Source organism: Podarcis gaigeae (assembly GCF_964106915.1).
Source record: "Podarcis gaigeae genome assembly, chromosome: 6".
NCBI lineage: Eukaryota > Metazoa > Chordata > Lepidosauria > Squamata > Lacertidae > Podarcis > Podarcis gaigeae.
Window position 1 is genome coordinate 50,221,150 of NC_139682.1, and position 20,763 is coordinate 50,241,912.

Here is a 20,763-nt window from a genome sequence, read left to right on the forward strand (position 1 = left end):
CAAGTCCTAGGCTCTGTGGTTTAACCCACAGCGCCACCCGTGTTCCTAAAAATAATATATATATCTCTGCTAAACTCAGTTCAGGAAGGTAAAAGAACCCCAGCCCAAATCTCCATTGTTTTTACATAATAGGAATAAATAGAAAATTCTAGTCCCCAAAGTGTATATTTGCGTGCACGCGCATGTGCACAGTCATTAATTGGAGCCTCTCTGGGAATGTCCATCAACCGGCAATTCTATTGTGCTGGGTCTTAGAGTGAACAGACCTGCAGGCTACGGTGTGTGTTCCCTAACTCAAGGTGTGTCATTGATTTACACGCAATGTCTGCTTGACATCTCCCTGGACACCATTTAAAAGCCCAGTGACTCATCTCTAGGGAATTTCTTCTCAATACACACAAAGCCAATGAATTGCATTTGTTTGCAGCTGGGTGGAGATGGCCCCTCCTGTGCAAAGACATGAGCGATAAAACCTCAGGATAGAAACAAATGGCCTTTTTCTATTACCTGCTGCACTATGTAAGGCTGAAGGTTTTGCCAGATTTTTAAGGGCAAAAATGCTGAAAGCACAGTATGTTACTGTGAAATCATGCATTTACCAGCTACATATCTGTGGTGTAAATTATATGTATATGAAGGTATGCAATCATCCAGGAAGCATCCAGCCTAGATGGAGCAGGTAGGACTCACAGAACTCAGTGGGACAGCTCATGAGTAAATTTGCATAGTTGCATCCTTATGGTAATAGTTATCAAACATCTCCCCAAAAATCTAGACAGATATCCATCATCAATAGCCTTATAGTCAACAGGCATTATTGGACACCCACTTCAAATGTAACAGTCTTGGTCCCCTGCTTACCATGAGGGTGACCCTGATCCTTAAAGGTAGCCAATCCAGCCCACTGCCAGAATTAGAAACACTGGGAGGTGGTTGGGAGGATTGCAGACAGGAAGCAAAACTAGTAAACACTGAGCACTGTTAATGCAAGATAAGAACACCTGTTCTCTGTAGATTCAGAGAAAGAGTCCAGCAGAGTGAATGACAGCTGCAAAACCTTATCCCTAAATACGGTCCTGGCAAACTAGTGGATCTCAGTGGACAGAGGATATCTGAGAGCAATGAAGCCTCTCCTATCCTGCTCCAGATGCATTTTCAAGTGGCTCCCTGTTGGAGCTTTCACACCAGGAACCACCTTTGCAGAAGGCCATATCGTTATCTACCACAGCCCCATGGTATGATGCTAGGTGCAGTGCTGCTCAAGCCCTGACTTTAAGGTAATTGTTGGCGCTTGCAAAATGCTGTGTACAGGGCTTTGCAGAACACAACAATTAGCTGATTGGTGCTTGCGGAACACTATGCATAGGGCTTTCCAAGACTCAGTGATCAGCTCAGCTGTGTCTTTACCTTTCCCACAGCTAATTCATATATAACTCCTAATACTGGAAAATCTAAAATGTGAGCAAGTGCTTGGTTTTGGTCCAAAAATATGAACATTCAAGCTTTCATCTTAGGTCCTCATGAGCATAAAGTTGGCTGAGAGATTGTGCTTACATTGAAGGTGATGTGCACAATGCCTATGCAAATAAAGCTGTTGATGAAAGACTCTGTCTACTTTGTTTAGCCAAAGGGTTGAGGTGTGTGGTGTTTTTTTTTTAAACAGGTGTTTATCTAATGTTCAGGGTCACTGAGAGGGAGTACAGGGGGTACTGCTCTGTTGGGCAGGGAGCCCAATCCTTAAGGCTTGTATACCAAATCTTATGAAACAAAATTTCAGGTGCCATTTGACATTGTTGTGAGATATGAGCTTGATCCTGCCTTTCAGTGCTTTTAGTCAATAAGTGAAGTCATAACTGATGGGTGAGGGCTATAGCAAAATTTTGTTAAACAAGCACCTTGTAAGGCTCAAAATCAAAATGACCTTCACCAACATAGTAGAAGGGTCTTCCTTAGTCATTTTGAAACTGTTTAGGGTCTTCCATGTATGACTCTTAATTTTCCTCTAGATTCAGACAAGAAGGAAAGCACTCCTGAGTTCCTTTTGAGTCCTCCTTCCTCTAGAAATGATATTTGTCAAGATAATATACTTGAGGAATTCATAATTTTAGTATAGCTATGACTAGGCAAAAGCATCTCCACCCAAAAGCAAACACTACACAGACAGGACTTTAGGGTTATTTTTTCTGAGTAGAAAAAAATAACACTAAAAGATTACATTGCTAATGCGAATGCATATACCAGTTGCTCCAGGGTGGCAAAGCTGGCATTGTTTACAATGCTGCTGCAGGAAATAGAGAAATATCTTGCTTCTTGAAAAAAAGGAGAAAATCAGAGCGACACTGGAAGTATGTTGTCTTATCAGTATGGCCACTATATAGAACATACTGTAGAAGTCTGTTTGATCCACAGTTGTATAGGCTGTATGTACAACACTGGTTCCAAACGTATTCCATACACAACTGGTCCCAAACGTATTCCATACACAATCTATTTAACTGAAAAAGAGAGAAATACTTCGTTATGAGAATTGTTTGTTATTTTACTTGTAAAGCTGTTCTCTTTATGAAGGTGAGGCAGTTCTTCTGCTGAACCCTGTTGATTGGCTGAGGAGGGGGGTTATTTCCCCATTTCTGCTCATCAGATGATCAGTCTGATGACTAGGGAGAAGCCAATCTGCAATTCAAACAGGGTGCTAAGCTCCACCCACTCCGGCGCTTTGTCTACATTTATATTTTTTCTTCCACTGCCAAGATCAGTGGGGACTAGGTGTGGCAGGAAAATTTGCTTGTGGTACTGGATCAGGCCCATGAGCTAGGTTACTCAGTCCTGTTTTACAACAAATGTCTACATAATTTACAAAGAAAAACCTGGAAACAAGTTTGCCATTTTTTATTTGCCCCAGAACACTCCTCTGCAGTGATTTCCCTCCCAGTTTCTATAGTCTAGATCAACCTTTTTTCTTTCTTTCTATAGTCACATTCGGGCAGTGGGTGAATCCAGACAGTATAATGGGCAGAACCAGAAACAAAAGTGTCCTGGATTAACTTATCCAGGTGACCTTGCTTCAGTTTTCATCATGCATAGAATTCCCAGTCCTATGCAGTGAACCTCACTAGGCTTTATTTTTATTTATAAGAATATTTCCGAACTGCCAGCTCTTTAAAAATACCATGGTGGTATAGAAAAATGCATTTAAACATCATAAAATTATAATATAACGGGGTTATTTTCAAATAAATATTCAAAGGATTTGTTTTAGTTGGATGGCATTCGACTACCATTTTACTCAGAGTAGACATAATGAAAGCCATAGACCTAATTTAGGTATATTCATAATTTCAATGGGTCTACTCCAGATAAAGCCTAGTTGAATACCACCCTCTGACTTTAGTGTGACTGTAACATATACATATGGCAGAAACCTGCCAGTTTGTTCTGAGACAGCTGAAAAAGAAAGTATTTTTCCCAAGCTATCCAGACAGGAAAAGGATCTTTTAAAATCTGTTGTTTTTTATCAAGTAAAATACGTGACTGCTTCTTCCATTTGTTAAAAGTAAGGAGTCAGACACTCTTAAGAACCCAGGAAAAGATAGGGAGAAAGAACAGGAAGGAAGGAATTCTGATAAGATGGAAAAACAGGGCAACTTGGAAAGGTGTCAGGGGCTTTGTAAAATTAGGTTGGCCTCTATGCCGCAGCTTGTCTCCTGTAATTTCGATAGTGGGGCTTTAATCAGACACCCATGCACCCCACCTATCCCAGGGGGTGTTTACTTGCCAACCCTAGTAATGTAGAAAGATAGATGCGGGTATCTGATTTCCAAAGAAAAGGGCTGGGTGTAGCTCAGGAGTACAGAACTTGCCTCCTGATCAGCTGCTCTCTGCAAACACATTTCTCCCAGCCTGAGCTCTAACACCAGATGTGACAGTAGATACGAGAAAATGTTCCTAGGGAAGGGGGCTGAAAGGAAGTAAACCATGGGGGGAGGTTTTTTTTTTAAGTATTATATTAATACTTGATTTCAGTGGGTGTGCTCTGTGACGTAGTATCCAACTATCAACAAAAACAGATTCTCTCATCCATCAGCCTCTTCTCTTTTTTTAAAAAAAATATGATCTCTTTTTCATTACTGGGATAGTTCCGTGCTTAACCGTTGGGAACTGCTGTCATTACATTTAGGTTGACCCTTACATTTTAGCTTTAGATCAGGGGTCAGCAAACTTTTTCAGCAGGGGGCCGGTCCACTGTCCTCAGCCCTTGTGGGGGACCGGACTATATTTTTGGGGGGAAATGAATGAATTCCTATGCCCCACAAATAACCCAGAGATACATTTTAAATAAAAGGACACATTCTACTCATGGGAAAACACGCTGATTCCCGGACTGTCCGTGGGCTGAATTTAGAAGGTGATTGGGCTGGATCTGGCCCCCGGGCCTTAGTTTGCCTACACATCATCAAAACTAAACATATAACTCTTAGTTTCTGAAAGGGAGGCAAATCACAGGAAACATACAAAGGTATGCAAATATATTCACTGGAAAAACTGGGAGGGACGGAGCTAGTGTTGAGTCTGTGCCATAATGTTCAAATGTTAGTGTGATGAGAAACAGACCAACAATACTGGGGTTGGTTTTTTTTCTTGTGTCACTATTAGTTAAAGAAGTATGAGAAAATATGTGCCACATTGTTATCCACAGTGAATCCCAGTAATTGCTGGTAAGTATGAAGAGCGAAACTCCTTTCAAAACATTATATAAATCTGGCCTAATGACTTATGGTCTGGCAGCATGGCTATTCTTCAAGCCTTCCTGGTGAATAGCTCTGGAAATGCAAGAAACATCACTGGCTGAAAGAAGGGTCACTTTTGGGAGGCAAAGGGTTGAGGCATCATGATCTGCAAAAGGATAGTACATTTTTAGGCGCCTGCAGTGATGACTGATGTGGTTCATTCTCTTCCCCCCACCCCACCCACTCACCCCACCTTTTATCTATCTGTCTGTTCAGCTACACACACACACACACACACACACTTTCTGCTTTTGGGCTTTTTTTCTGCTCCTTGGTAAAAAAAACAGACTAGCATAAATGATCCTTTATTGCAGGTGTGTGGAACCTCTGACCCTCCAGATGTTTCTGAACTTCAACTCTCATCATCATTGGCCATTAACTATGCTTGTTGATAACATTCTTGAAAGCCAAGAAAGGGCCTGAGTAGTGTTTCTAATAATCAGGGTGAAGCAATAGCTTCCCTACAGATTCTAGTAGTGTCATCATCCCTCATCTTCTCTCCAGTTTGTCCTTCTGCGTACATAACCTGTTGCTTCTCTGATTTTGATAATTCCCTGTGGAATTCTCTGGGTGGAAATGAATAATTCAGAATTTTAAATACTTCTACCACAATAATAGAGCAGTCAAATTAGAAAAATATAGAAATATGCCACATTTTCCTAATGCAATTGCAATTTTGGGGGATTGCAGGCTTTTGGCATAACTTGAATGCAGAATTTGCATTTTTAAACCCTCTTGCACTTGTAATTTATATAGCTAAAAGTGTCCTTTTGAATGCATTCCCCACTATAGAAAGTGGTTTTTAAAAAGCAGTACAGTACCATGGTTCCCAATCAATAGTAGTATTTCTTGTTCCTAAGGCACATCCTTTGCCAGCCACATGGGGGCAGAATCAAGCTGAATCTCAAGAGCTCTCAATAGGAGAATTGGTTCCTCCTACCCAGATCTAGTTTAATCTTTGGTGTAAAGTTACTTGCTCACATCTAACTAACATCATTTGAGCAGTCAAGTGTCAGCTCCTCACTGCATTAAAACTGTAGTCCAAGGGGTGGGAAATGTTTTTTCAACCCAAAGGCCACATTACCTCATGGACAACCTTCCAGAGTGTGCATGTCAGTGGTGAGCATTGCTAGAGGCAAAAAATGGGTGTAGCAACAGTTGTGACTCTTGCCCTTGTACAGTAGACCAGGGGTTTTCAACCAGTGTGCCTTGAATGATGGTCAGGGTACCGCAGACAATACTGGCCTCTGTCCCTCTTTCCTTCCCTCCCTCCTCTGATGCCCTCTTACGTCTCTGCCTCCTAAAGGCTTGTGCGGCTGTTCGTTGTAGCAGCCCTGGCTCCAAGCTCCACAGGCGAATGCTGGTGAGGGGTGCTGGTTGCCAGGAGCAGAGGCAGCCTCAGATAAGCAAGCAAGTGGATGAGGGAGCCCAGCCAGCCAGTCTGTCAGCCCTTGCTGTTGGGAATGGACAGACAAGTGAGAGGCCAAGTGGGCAGGCAGGCAGGCAGGCGAGCGGGCAGGCAGGCAGGTGCCATGTTGGCCTTTCTTGTGCTTGCTGTGTGCCTGGGAGCTTAATGCCTGGTGCTGAAGGGGCACTTTCTGCCTTTCTGCCATGCATGCCCTGCAGCTCCTGCTGCTGCCACTGCTACCTCCCAAGGTGAGTAAATTGGTGGCCTCACATTCACCTTCTGCCAGTCTCCATCGGGCTGCTAAGGCTGGAGGCATCCTCTTCCCAGGCTCCTGTGGGGTGATGTGAGGAGTCACCTCTCTTTGGGGGGGGTGTGGGGTAGCTCAGAGGCCAGAGCGGCCATGGTGGCTGCCCGCAGGTCTCCCAAGGAGAGGGGAGAGGAGAGGAGAGGATGCTGAGGGAACACTCCACAACAGAGGGTGTTCAAAAAGGGGCGATGGGCTGCTGGATCTGCAGGCAAGGGTTGAAATAACTGGATTTCTGAGGTGTGAAGTGTTTTTCCCCATAGGGGAGCCACAGAAAGAATGTAGCTGATCAAGGGAGCCGTGGACTCAAAAAGGTTGAAAACCTCTGGGCTAGACTGAGGCCATTCCCTAGGCATTTCTGCACATGCATTTTTCCATCCAGGCAAGTTAGAGGCATTATCACTCTTCAAGGGCACATTCTAGCCAGGCAAAAGGAGGGGTGGAGCAGGGCCAATGAAGGACAGGGCATGGGGAGAGGCCCATGGGGAGAGGCAATATAGAGGGGCCTAGAGTGCCCTAGTTTAACCATACAGCCATTTTGACAAGACGTAAGTCCCATTTTGCTCATTTGGGTTTACTTTTTAGTAAATGCACTAAATATTGAGCTGTAAAAGACAAGAAGAACCAAAGAGTAGGTATGCTGAGTAATGCCCATCAATGTCTTCAAATAAATTATCCAAGTGAACCCCCAGGTTTTTAATTCAAGAATATGACTTGATTAAGAGTGTCATTTCTATTTCCCTTCCTCAGCTGTAGAGCTGAGGGTAAACACATACAGAACTTGTAAATGTTTGTGTGGAAGAAGGCATTTCAGCAGATTCAGCATTTCACACCTCTGCCAAAATTCACTCTTTCCTCAGTATTAGATGTCCAGAGACCCTAAGATCCCTTGCCTCTGGCCACTCTCCACCCCCTCCCTCCCATAGCTGCAGATTATGCTTCCCTATGTGTACTTGAAAAATGTCCCTGTTTGAAACTTCTATACAAGAGGCATGCAGGAAAAGAAAGTGGAGATTAAATACTAAGTTCAGCACAAAATAACTTGGCAGGTATGATCCTGCGTGTGGCTCATTAGCCAGAAAAGAGCTACTTAACCTCAGGGGAGGGGAAGGTAGAGTTGGGTGTCCACAGATGGTCAATAGGGAGCTTTTACCGCTGCAAGGCAGCAGCACAGTTTCCTGGACATATGGCTGGCTTTCTGTCAGGTGGCAAATGCATTAGTATCAGGGCATTTCAGGAAACGACCCTCCCAGCCTGCCATTCTTAAGCAACAGGGGCTGTCTTCTTACAGGTTTTCCTCCTGCGATTTAATCTTTATGGGATTTTGGTGTGCTGGTCATCAAGATAAGTATGTCTGATAACAGGGGTCCAGCAACTGCAGTGAGGCTAATTGGCTGTAGCTGGGCAGCTTTTCCTCCTGTTGAGTTGGTTTATCACGCATCATTATCAAACCTGGCACGGTTCTCCATTTGCTATTTGTACATGGAGGCAGTACCTTATATAAAAGAGGAAGTGGATGTTACTCATTTGCACGTATTTAAGACATTCTAAAGGCTACATAGATAATTAAATAAAAATGCAAATGAAGGGACTGAGTTCATGTTATGTTGGCCCCTCCTATTGTTCCCCTTGCCCCAGCCCACACTCTTTCATGCTTGCTTACAGTGAATGCACCCAGAATTCCAAGGAATGCATTTCACCTTTTGTTTTGCAGAGCAGATTTCTATCATCTCCCATTGCTCCTGTTACCACTGACAGAGCACAATATCAGACAGTCCAATCAAGACTGTAAACAGAGGAAATCCTATCTTGATCCCCAGAGAGCAGGAAGAGATTTTTTATACCACATGGAGCATTCTGGCTGGAAAACACAGAAATCTGTAATTTCTGCCATCCCCTCAGACCTTCAGCAGGTTTGTTTGCACAACTGAGAACAGTTCAGAGTCCTCATTGGAAATGGGAGACTGGGAAAGGGGGAGTATGAAAGGAGTGGGCTGAGAAGTTTGTCTAGCAGGCTACAAGCATGTTTCTCCAGGGCTCAGTTCCAATAATAATAATCATGGGTTGCCTGAGGCTAATATTGTTCTGACAGCATGGCTCTTCTGTAGAAGCCCTGGGTTTATACTCCTTATACTGACAAAAGAGAGTATGGGGTATGTTACCATCACATGGCTAAATCCTTCTAATCAGTTCAAGTCATCTGCCATAACTGGAGTCAGTTCACTGCAGCAAGAGCCTAGCGAACAGGACCAATGAGGTACAGAACATGAAACCAGGGAGCTAAATCAATTTTGTGTTCCACTGAACCACACATTCTCCTGACACCCCTGCTGTTGTTGGCACATGCATTTGATTGCAGATAGCTCTGCCTCACTGCAAAGAGTAACAGGAAACCCCACCATTAGCAGGAAATCAAGCTGGAAATGACCCACCTGTGGTAGTAGGACAGATGGGAAAGCTGAAGTAGACAATGCACTCTTTCTAAGCCACCTGAACATAATTTGTGACCAGTGTAACTCATCCCAAGTCATAACTAGCAGTAAGAGGGAAATGATTCATACTACCATGTTGTCTGAGGCATCCCAAGTAGGGTTAATTACTTTTTTGGAATGGCTTCCCATTCATTACATGCTCCAAGTAATGGACAGCCCCGTGATAGAGTTCCCTCTGTAGTATATATGTTCTCATGGGAGGCTCAGTTCCACCAGTGACATCAATAGCCAATGTGTTTCAAATGCCTCTGCCTACTTGGTCATCTTTCTTTCTCAGAAAGGACAGCATGGGTTTCAGTTCATCACTCCCACCTTATCCTCACTCTTCTAATCTTAGCTAAATGCAGGAATGCAGTTTTATTTGCCTGATTAGCCATTTGCAGTAAGAAGATTTTCTTCTATAATTGGTAACCATAGATGGAGAGGGGATGAGCCTCTTCTTTTCCCCTCAGATTGGTATGTCCCAACACTTAGCTAAAATTATTTATGCGGACCATGGCACCTTGCTGTGTTTCTTGATGCAGGTGAGGGGCTCACTTGTGGCAAATAGTGTCACCAAGATCAACAACTGCAACTTTGTTCCCAGATCCCTGGAAAAGCTTTTAGCTAGGGAAGCAACTGTTATGGCAGATGACAGACATAGCTAATGCAGCCTTTTCAGTGGTACCACAAGTAGATGCTCAACATGGCAGCCTTAATATTAAAACAACAGATGCTTGTTGCAATGATATGCAGTATCAGTAATATTCAGTCCAGGTATCAGTTTACATAGCTCTCTTGGCATGGTGGAATGTTCACCAGGGTGAAATAGATCCTGGGGATTTGTATTTTATTTGCATATGATATCCCAGAATCCCACATGTTAAATGCAAATATCCAACACTACCGCTAAGGCAGGTTGGGTGTGACTTATCAGTCTTCATCATGTGCCAAAAGGCTGGGTCAGGCAGTGTGAGGCCATGACACATGATGCAGAGATGAGAAGGCTACTTTGTGTTCTGCCATTACAATAAAGAGAAGTTTCATAATTAGAGGCAGCTGTCAATGAATGACATTGGGGCTGTGGATATGATGAGAAAGATCAGAGACCCATGGATAAAGATTTCTGTAATATGCATTTTTTCTAAACTTGGTCCCTATGTCTGTTTGAGACTGTTTGACATTCACTTTCCAGCTGTCTGTTTCTGTCAGCTGGGCAAGATGCCTATCTGCCCAAGTCCCTCTTTGGGAATTTCTGCACTCCTTCCAACAGTGCATCCTAATTTCCTTTGTAAAACAAGGGGGCATTGGGTATTAACATCAGAGGTTTTACTGCAATTATCCTAGTTGATGATGTGCTTATTTTGCCTATTTGTTAGAAGACTAATAGTGTTTGAATAGTGACAGTGCATTCATGTATACAGTGGTACCTCAGGTTAAGTACTTAATTCATTCCGGACGTCCGTACTTAACCTGAAACTGTTCTTAACCTGAAGCACAACTTTAGCTAATGGGGCCTCCTGCTGCCGCCGCGCCGCCGGAGCACAATTTCTGTTCTCATCCTGAAGCAAAGTTCTTAACCTGAAGCACTATTCTTGGGTTAGCAGAGTACCTGAAGCGTATGTAACCTGAGGTACCTCTGTATATGACTCAGTTTATTCTGGGGAGCATAAGTAAAGGAAAGAACCCTTGGATGGTTAAGTCCAGTCAAACTTGACTATGGGGTGCGGTGCTCATCTCACTTCAGGTCGAGGGAGCCGGTGTTTGTCCACAGACAGCTTTCCGGGTCATGTGGCCAGCATGACTAAACCACATCACATATATATAGAGAGAGGCTTGTATCTCTCTGAGGCAAAGAATTTGTCACTGTGGTATTGGCTGAAGATACTGACTAACTCAGACAAGCAGCTTCTGGGATTTGTTACTCAAACTTTACCACTTTGCAACAAGCTGTAGTTAGTGCATGCCTGCTTGGCAAGTGTAACTCTGATTCAGAGAAGACTGAGATTTTAGGCAGATTCTCCTTAGCCTTATGGAGAACAGAGGCTACATACCAATGACCTCAGCTCTGCCTCTGTTGCTCACTCTCTGCCAGCCACGGCACGAGATAGTGATTAGCTGTCTTCATGGCCCAGTAATAACCATCTCTGAAATGTTCTGCATGATTAACCTATTAGATACAGTACAGCTCCCAGTATTCTCAAGCTCAGCTTCTATTTGCTTTCTAGCATCCATAAAGAAGTAGATGAAAGGGAAGAAGTCTTGGTAATGCACTATTTGGGGGTGCTAGAACAGGAGAGAAATGTCTTTTCTTGGTCGAGGGAAAGGCATTTGCATTCATTGTTTTCAGGCTATGTTAATAGAATATATGCCAATTGTTTCTGCAGCTGAAGCTATAGTTGAAGATGCATCTGAATGATTGGTTAGGGCATAATCAAGAAGAGCTGGAAGTGAGAGGCTGTAAGAATATAGTCTGGCTGCAGTTTTATGCGCTGCATGAAGCTCTCTGTTTATTTTATTTATTTAGCTGCATTCATCATAGGGGCTGATCCAGAAAATAACAGCTCCTGGAGAACTACAAACCACTGCATTGCTCTGTATCATCACATTACTTCCATAGAAAAGGACATTATGCTGCTTTCAGTAGGTGCCTCCAGAAACTGTTGGAATGCAATGCAATTTAATCCCAAATTTGTAATTCTGGCTTTTATATATTTTCACCTTTAGATTTAAATGTGGTGTTCAAAGAATAGAAACACCAAGAAAATGTTTTAACAAACATTATAAGAAACTTTGTGAGGAGGTTAGATGATGTTGCATTAAAGCAAATGTTCTCCCACATTTTGCCAGCACATTTTCCGATCATTTATTGCAAAACATGTTATGTTTTTGGAAATAATATTTTGGGAATAATATTAAATAATATTTTGTTGGGAGGCTTCCAACAAAATATTAAAATACAGTAATCCATCAAACATTAAAAGCTTCCCTAAACAGGGCTGCCTTCAGATGTCTTCTAAAAGTCTTGTAGTTGTTGTTCTCTTTGACATCTGATGGGAGGGTGTTCCACCAGGCGGGTGGCACTACTGAGAAGGCCCTCTGCCTGGTTCCCTGTAACTTGGCTTCTCGCAGTGAGGGAACTGCCAGAAGGCCCTCAGTGCTGGACCTCAGTGTCTGGGTAGAATGATGGGGGTGGAGACGCTCCTTCAAGTATGCTTGACCGAGGACCTTTAGGGTTTTAAAGGTCAGCACCAACTCTTGTGCTCAGAAACATACTGGGAGCCAATGTAGGTCTTTCAAGACCCATGTTATGTGGTCTTGGCAGCCGCTCCCAGTCACCCGTCTAGCTGCTGCATTCTGGGTTAATTGTAGTTTCCAGGTCACCTTCAAAGGTAGCCCCACGTAGAGTGCATTGCAGTAGTCCAAGCGAGAGATAACCAGAGCATGCACCACTCTGGCGAGACAGTCTGCAGGCAGGTAGGGTCTCAGCCTGCGTACCAGATGGAGCTGATAAACAGCTGCCCAGGACACAGAATTGACCTGCGCCTCCATGGACAGCTGCGAGTCCAAAATGACTCCCAGGCTGCACACCTGGTCCTTCAGGGGTAATAAATAATAGCAATAATATGGCAAAGGATTTTGGATTAATTTAAGAGAAAGCATGCTGCGCCATGACATGTGGCTGCTGAGCAGCTATTCCTTTTTTTTTAAAGTGTCACAATGATGCCTCAAGAGCAAAAAGCCTTTGAATGCACCTGTATAGGGCAAAGTCTTGATCTGGCCTCTGTGATCGGAGCTTTGAGACTAACAATAGTGCTTTACAAACCTGAAATGGGGCAGTGATTGACTTTTTCTTCACTTGTTCTTCTTTTTTTCTCTTTCCTTTTCCACTCCCCACCCCCTGCAGTCCTGGACGCACAATATACAGCGGGAGAAGGAGTTTCTACGAAAGCTGGTGAAAGCTCGAGTAATCACAGACCTCACCAGTGGAATATGAGGAGGCGCAGCCAGTGTGCGGAATTGCACAGCTACATGCATACAGCTGAGGACAAGGGCAGCAAGAGGTCCTTGGCAAGAATCCCGGCTTTTTAGAGACACACGGTGCCCTTGAAAAGTCTCCCTGGCCTGCTCTGCCTGCCTGCACCAGGGCTCACAGGGGAGCAGCGGCTATTGGCCTGAGGGGGCAGGTCGCACACTCGGAACTGCAAGAGGAGCTTGTGCTTGAGATGGAATATCATTGGAGAGAACAAACAGAGTGGTAAAACAAAACAAAATTGTGCCAAATGGGAACAGGAGCCAGGCCAGAGGCAGCAGTGTTTGAATGTCCAATGCATTATTTTATATGTATACATACATATATATATATATATATATATATATAAAGAAACTCTTGAGAATCACACTAAATATATCAAGTGGAGCCTGGCCTGCGCACCAGCCCCATGGGACACCTGACCTGGTGTTGCACTTAGCCTGCCTCTGTGCCAGCCACAGCCCCTTTGCAGGGCTTGAATCCGTCCAAGAATTGTCTGTTGTTGGTGCTGCTATAATTTAAAAGTATTGTGGCCTCACTTTACCCTAGATGGAGCAATTGAGAGGTCTATTGGATCTTCAGACTCCCTGCTTCTCATGCAGCAGCCACTGCTGCCAACATTCACCAGGCTGCATTTTTAGCCATTGTTCACAGAACTCACTTCAATGTGCTGGGGGATTTCTACTGTTTGGTAGGATAGCCACAGGCCCTGCTGGAAGAAACCCCAAAATATTTGTTTTCTGTGGCATCTGCATCATGGTTCTGAAGTGTTCTGTACTTTTTTGTTTTTGTTTTTTTGCTTGGGGAGGGAATAATTTATTTTTGGATCAGGTCAGAAATTGTCCTAAAATATGAAGTTTCACCAGTGTTCAGCAACTAATGGTGCCAGAAATTTTACACTCATTCGGTTGTATTCTATTTTAAGTGGTTACTACCTTGATAGTGTTTAAGCTCCTCTGGAGATACTGATAGAAATTGCCTGGCCTGCAATTACCCCATTTTTAGCTTCCATGTGTCAGGTGTTTAACTCAGTCTGTTACCAAATCCTTCTGCATCCTTTTAAAGGGGACAGAGAGGTGTATTTGTATTCCTGTGCCCTAAGTGTCAGATGCACTATTTGCACAAGTGTATTCCATTTGTTTTGGAAAGGTTAGAAATATATTGTGCAAAGTGACCAAACAGTGGGAAGGGTCAAATGGCATAATTTGTCTGGGGATCTGTGCACCCAAGAAGCTTTCTCAGGGGCTCTTACGCCTCCTCTTCTAAAATACGAATATATTTTGCATTGACGTGAGGTTCAACAGTGCATTAAAATCATTGGCTTGCCTTTCCTTGCACAGAGAGGATATGAGAATCTGAACAACTCTTGTTATGCAGATAGACATGAAGAATGTTTATTCTGTGTATGCCAGTGGTGTTACCCTGTATTCTGCAATGTGAGTGTGCATTTCCATAATTGTTTTTCAGGGTCATTTGGAAAGGTAAGAGCATAGTTACGGAATTAGTTAATGATACAAGAGCTAACTTAAGTCCCCAGGCTAGTTAACCTCGGCCTCCACTGACCCTGTACCTCTGTAGGACTACTTAAGGTAAAAGCATTTCCTGAATGTTGGCATTTTTAACTTTTACTGACCCAAAACGCACAAGCTGACATACTCTGGGCAGGAGTTGAGTTGAGCCTGGGTGAGCATCCCAAGTGTGCAGTTTTCCTTGCATGTGCATCAAAGTGTGTCAGGCTTGAATGGCAGCTCCTCATAGGGGAGGATGGCTGCTTTGTTTGTTGGCCCTTGTTGGCTGAGAATAATGAGCTGGAGTGTGAAGTATTGAATTTGTAGCCAGCCCTTCTTGTATTGGAATTAGTGCATTTGAATACATCTCTATTATTTGTTTATCTGCTTCACTAACCTCCTGATTGTTTTCAGAAATGTCAGACCTGGTTTGCTAAGCATCCAAATTTTGCCTACTTGAATGCTTTCTTGTGAGATTCAAAACTGAATTGGAATTGCTGCCCAGGCCAGAAGAGTGGAGCATAATTGCCCCCAAATGCTCTGTTTTCCCCAAGTCACACTGGTTCACTTTGAACTGGTACTCAAATCATGTTAACTTCCACTTCCGTAGTTTCTGCAGCTGGGTTTGCAGCGTTCCTGGGAGAGCTATTTCAGCTACATGAATCAATGAGAAATTTCCAAGATTATAGAAGTTTCTGAAAAATATGTCATTCATTCATCACTGTACATAGCCTGGATGGGAGGTATGTGTGTGTTCTGAAAGGCCCAAAGAGTGTGAACGAGTTGTAGAATTGGGGAGCAGGCCTCCACCATATTGACCAGTGATAAGCCTCCTATTGGCAATCAAGCCACACAGAAAGCAAGGCTATGGCATTAGTCCATCAAGAGTGGTGTGCTGAATAAGTATTAAGATGATAATGTTGTTAGTTCCTGTGCCCTTGTTGAGTCCATTTTATTATCCTGCCCTGGATCAGTTACCTCAGGGTCCTGGCCAGAGAGCTACACTTGTGGATTCTCAGAGTGGAAATGGAGCCACTGCCACTTTTCTGGATGTAATGGTAGAGTGATAAGAGGTGGGTTGAACTCTCCTTCCTGCCAATCTATGCTATTTTAGTGCATTTGCTGCCCCTAAGTGCACACACTTTCTATCCCATTAGTCATGTACCGTTCCTACGACATGTGCAAAAGAGGAACATTTGTCAGGAAAGGATCACTGATACACAGAGGCTATGCCCTCAGTCCACCTCCATTCTGAGCTAAGGTTGCTACCCAGAGGAGAAAAACAGACATTGCTCATTGGCAAATGTTAACTCAACTGCATGTGCAAAAGGGTAAAACTGAGTATTGCTAATATTTTACAAATCTTATTTCTCTCAACTTCATAATAATCATGTAAAATTTGCAATTATTCCAATTTTAGTAGGGCTGTCACCCAGTTAAGAAGAAAGCTTATTATATGAGTTTCAGTCAATTAATCAGATTTGTATATAGTTCAGAAGCAAAAAATAAAATAAAATCATGCTTCCGTTGCTCAGTGCACATGTATGTCATTGCTGAAATCATCTTAGAAGAGGCATTCCCTCTTGTTTGATGGGAAAGGATGATGCCTCTGTTAAGATTATGCTTGGCATCACTATTTCTTACAAGTATTTGTATTAAATGCAATCCTTTTTTAAAAAAAATCTGCCAAATTAATCTGGACACTTCTTCAGTGTTTTAACTGAGTAATCAAACCAGTTAATAGATTAAATGTTGCAGTTCTATAATTTGCAGATAGCTGAACTGAAACAGGGAGAGAGTACTTTACCCAAGGTAACCCAGCAACAGCATACCTTGGGATGGGGAAGATGTTGCACAGGAGATAGATAGCAGGATCTTCTGCTGCTCCCTGATTTCCCTTAGCCTTGGACTCTGAAGGAATGTGGTTTACACTGGAATTACCCACTGATGTATACCATTTGTCTGATCATCATAGCTGGGAGCTTTACAGTTGCCTTCAGGCATTTCCTACAGAAATAATGCGAAAACTTAATTGTTTGTGATAATTACTAAATGCCTGTTCCATTTTTGTGACTATTTCTTCAATGTCAGAAACTTCACTTTACAAGTTGTTTCGTAGGCTTCAGTGGGAATACAGCAAATCCTTCCTAGGTAACTTTGCTAGCCTAGTGAGCCTGCAGCTGTTATGGACAGAGGCTGGCGACGTGCTTTACAGATCTCACAGAGAGACCCTTGTTCATGCCATTCACTATCAGTCACCTGCCCTGGCATCAACAGTTTAGAAACACAGTCTTTCTATATCATTCAAGGAGTACAAAGTACTAGAGTGAGCTCTGGGTCTTTGCTGGCCCATCCTACAGAGGGACTGAACCACATTGCGGTGGATGGTGAAGGGGCCCACCCTGTTAATGTGCTTGAAACAGGCATAGTTTTATTAAATTGTGCAGTTTCTATTGCTTGAACTTTCTTTTTAGCTAAGAAAGAGGTGGTGTGATGTATGAGCCTCCAAGTCACTTGTGACTTATTCATATCATGGAAGCAATAAAACTATAAAAGACGTCTGGATTTCTGTGTCTGTGTTTCCCTCCCTCCCCTCCCCTCAAGTGAAAAGGCAGAGGGATGCTTACAGATTGGTGCAACTTGTTCCTGGAGTCGCTTCCATAGTTAGCAAACAGCTACTGGTGAAATCACACAGAAAAAAATCAGCTCCTAGATTTATAAGGAGCAGTTCCTGTGAGAAAAGGAAACTGGAGCACCTTTATACTGTATTTCCACATAAAAAGTCAAATGGGTGAAAATAGATACTTTAGGCCTTGTGTATATAACCTTATTTTCAACCACATTGGGCAGCTATGGACTAGCTAACCTCAGCACATGGTGTGCTTTCATAGTTTAATGTGCAGACATATCTGTATTCTGGGCTTTAGGTACCACTCTTTCACAAAAACTCATAAGAGGCCACCTGTTGTCATCTGAGGAAGTTGCAGCTTATCTATACAGATCCCAATGGTGCCATGCCACAGCTGGGTGTGTTTTTGTTGTCGCTACTATCTGGTATCTATGTGCAGACACCTTACATAATATCCATCCTGGGATTATTTGGAGAATATCATATTTTATTGTGCAGTGTACTCAATCCCTGCAAACAACAAGCTCATGAGGCTTCATCTGATACAAACACATCCCTTAACTGCAATTGACAGGGGTGTGAGTGAGCCTGGATGAGTTGTGCAGAGTTCATATTAGTGCTGTAGGAATGCCATGTGGGAAAAAACTGCTACCATTGCTCAGGTCACACCAGCTACACTTTGAGTTGCATAAAGTCATATTGATCCAAGAACATGAACAGGTACTGTAATGATGTGCCCACAGAGTGGAAACTTATTTTATTGTGCAGTGTACTCAATCCCTGCAAACAACAAGCTCATGAGGCTTCATCTGATACAAACACATCACTTAACTGCAATTGACAGGGGTGTGAGTGAGCCTGGATGAGTTGTGCAGAGTTCATATTAGTGCTGTAGGAATGCCATGTGGGGAAAAACTGCTACCATTGCTCAGGTCACACCAGCTACACTTTGAGTTGCATAAAGTCATATTGATCCAAGAACATGAACAGGTACTGTAATGATGTGCCCACAGAGTGGAAACTTGGTAGCCTTCCATGAAATCTGCTTTCATTCTGCTTTCTTAGAATCATTGAGTTGAAGTGACGCTGGGGATCATCTAGTCCAGCCCCCTGGAATGCAGGAATATGCAGCTGTCCCTTACAGGGATCAAACCCGCAACATTGGTATTATCAGCACCACACTCTAGCCGACTGAGCTATCCAGCTGTTTCTTGCATCTTTGAAGGGTGCGGAGTAAAGTGGAGCAGAACATGTTGGGCTACAAAGCAGGTAAAATGGTCTATTTCCCTGTAAGCTAGGGGAAAGTTTTGCTGTTTAGAATGGAGGCACACACTCATTTCCTCAACGGTTCTGAGACTGACTCTTAATAATTAGACCACTCCAGGGAGGCTCCCCTGAAAGCCAGGGATGGGTAAGGCTAGGGACATGATACTTTAGTTCCTCTCAACTGAAGAGATATTTATTTATTATAATGCTTAGCTGCATGGAACATCCTGAAAAGATGAGATGTAAATATATTTTTGAAAAGCAGAACTGTGTTCTGGAAAAGTCTGGTTTCTTGAAAGCTTACTGACAGTGCCTTGATGCAAATATCCATAGTGATGGACAAGTTTCTGCAACCTCCCTTTACAATGTGCAGCCACAGGACAGTTTTGGTATAGGATTGCCACCTTGCTATAAGTCTGCTCCTCTATAACAGAAGCTTGCCTTGCAGACATTAACTAGTTTAAATGTTTCCCATCTATCTATATCCTTTTCTCCATCCAAATGCCCAATTTACTCAACTAGTTGATGAATTTTGGAGACAAACAGGGTTATGCAGGAGGGGGAGGAGAATGTGGTCATGGAACCAAGGTATGTTCTGAAAGCACATTGGGCAACCACTTGGCTGAAGCTAAGCATGTCTGGGTCTGGTCAGGGCTTGGATGGGAATTATATGATGCGTTCCATGATGGAAGAAAAGCAACATATAAAGGTAAGAAAATCGTGTTTTCCCTGTGTATTTGGATGGAAAGCGGACAGCTATTTCACTGAGCCTGGGATTGAGGCAGCCCAGAGAGAGGATAAAAAATTGATATGGATATGAAATAAAGAGAAACCTGCAAGTGATCATGAGAGGAGAGGAGAAAGCTGCAAATGGATTGAGAGATGGAGGAGGGGATGCACAGAAAAAACAAGGAGGTGAAACAGAGAAAGCTATGCCCATGCCGTCGTCAACAGAAAAAAGGATTTCAACATAGCTTAAAGCAACACACAGCAGTCCTTTTCAGTACCGAGAAATCCCTACTGGAAACAAGTACCTCTGAGATGTCTGTTGAGGCCAGCTTCCACACTCCAGCTGATGTACATACTGGGGAGAAGAAGCGGCCATAGCTCAGTGGCAGAACACAAGTTTTGTGTGGGGAAAGTCCCTGGTTCCATTCCTGGTGTCTTGAATTGAAAAGGTCAGGTAGGAAGTTATGTGGAAGAATCTGCCCTGCAGAGCCACTGCCAGAGTAGGCAATGCTAGGCTAGATGGACAAATTGTCTGACATGACAGAAAGCTACTTCCTATGTTCCCAGCATGCTTAAAAGGAAAACATCATGGAACTTTCAATCCTACATGTGGAGCATTTGGTGTTTTCTGCCAGGTTTATATGCACATGGGTCTGGATCAGAAGCTACACTAAGAAAGAAGAAGCTACTTGCTGTTCTTGATTAGCCCAAACAGAGTGTTCACTATTTATTTTATTTTAATTTTAGTCCTCTTTTGTTGTTTTTACATAAGATAAATGGGACACTGAGGCTTTGTCTAAGCAGAATGCTTCCTGACATACCATTTGCATTGGGATAGGCCACATAATGTAAATTTTAGGACAGCTTAAAATGTTAGGGAAAACATCCATTGTGTCACTTAAGTAACAGAAGAGAATAAACTTGAGATAAATATTGCATAAGAAGAAGGTTGGTCTTGAATAATAATTTTGGATTATTATCAAGCACTACAAGTTTATCCAGTTGATCAGTCAATGCAAGGCATGCCCCACCCGTGTTACAAGAACCAAATAGAACTTCAGTACCCAATTCACACATTACTTTATTAAGAGATTTACTGGGATGGTATAAACATAAAAACATCATGATTCTTAAAAAGAATTGTCATGGCTTGGCTAGGTATTTACAGAGACTTGCCATGAAATTGGCCCTGTGGCCTTAAGTGAATCAGGATGTTGACAGGACTGAGACAATGGTCATAAAAGTCAAACCTGATTGTCCCTAAGGAAGGAAGGGGGGATGTCCAGAACATCAAGGTCTTCAAATGCTTTTAAGGCATTTTCTATAATGTAATCCTATAGCTTCTAACTGTGTGTCACCCATGGAAATCCTCCTTTGTGCAATATACATGTTATAGGGAAAGCCGTAGACCTCCTATGGGGAAGGAGAAACTCGCTCATCAATATGTGTTTCTGCATTCCAGCAGGCCAGAGTGAGGCAGCCACCTCAGGCAGCCGATTGTGAGAGTCACGAAAGGACAAAAAATAATTTATTGTTATTTTATATTATTCCTGAGGAGAAGTGTTTTGTGAGATTTTCTGCCTCAGGTGTCAAAATAACTCGGCCAGCCTTGAGTACTGGGGGAGGGA

At 43.0% G+C, this 20,763-nt stretch overlaps 1 protein-coding gene across 15 annotated transcripts in view; it reads left to right on the top strand.

Annotated features, from left to right (window-relative positions):
* Positions 1-17,071, top strand: part of ST3GAL3 (ST3 beta-galactoside alpha-2,3-sialyltransferase 3) — a 184,752-nt gene extending 167,681 nt beyond the window's left edge. For 12 of the 15 annotated variants that reach the window (XM_083742264.1, XM_083742265.1, XM_083742263.1 and 9 more), the window contains one exon: positions 12,878-17,071. In XM_083742264.1, coding sequence (XP_083598390.1) covers positions 12,878-12,967 — 90 coding nt within the window. In that variant the 3' untranslated portion in view covers positions 12,968-17,071. Of the gene's footprint in view, positions 1-8,213; positions 8,413-12,877 lie in introns of all 15 variants that reach the window. The other 3 variants (XR_014565167.1, XR_014565168.1, XR_014565169.1) reach the window with 1 other exon arrangement.
* The last annotated feature ends 3,692 nt before the right edge of the window (positions 17,072-20,763 follow it).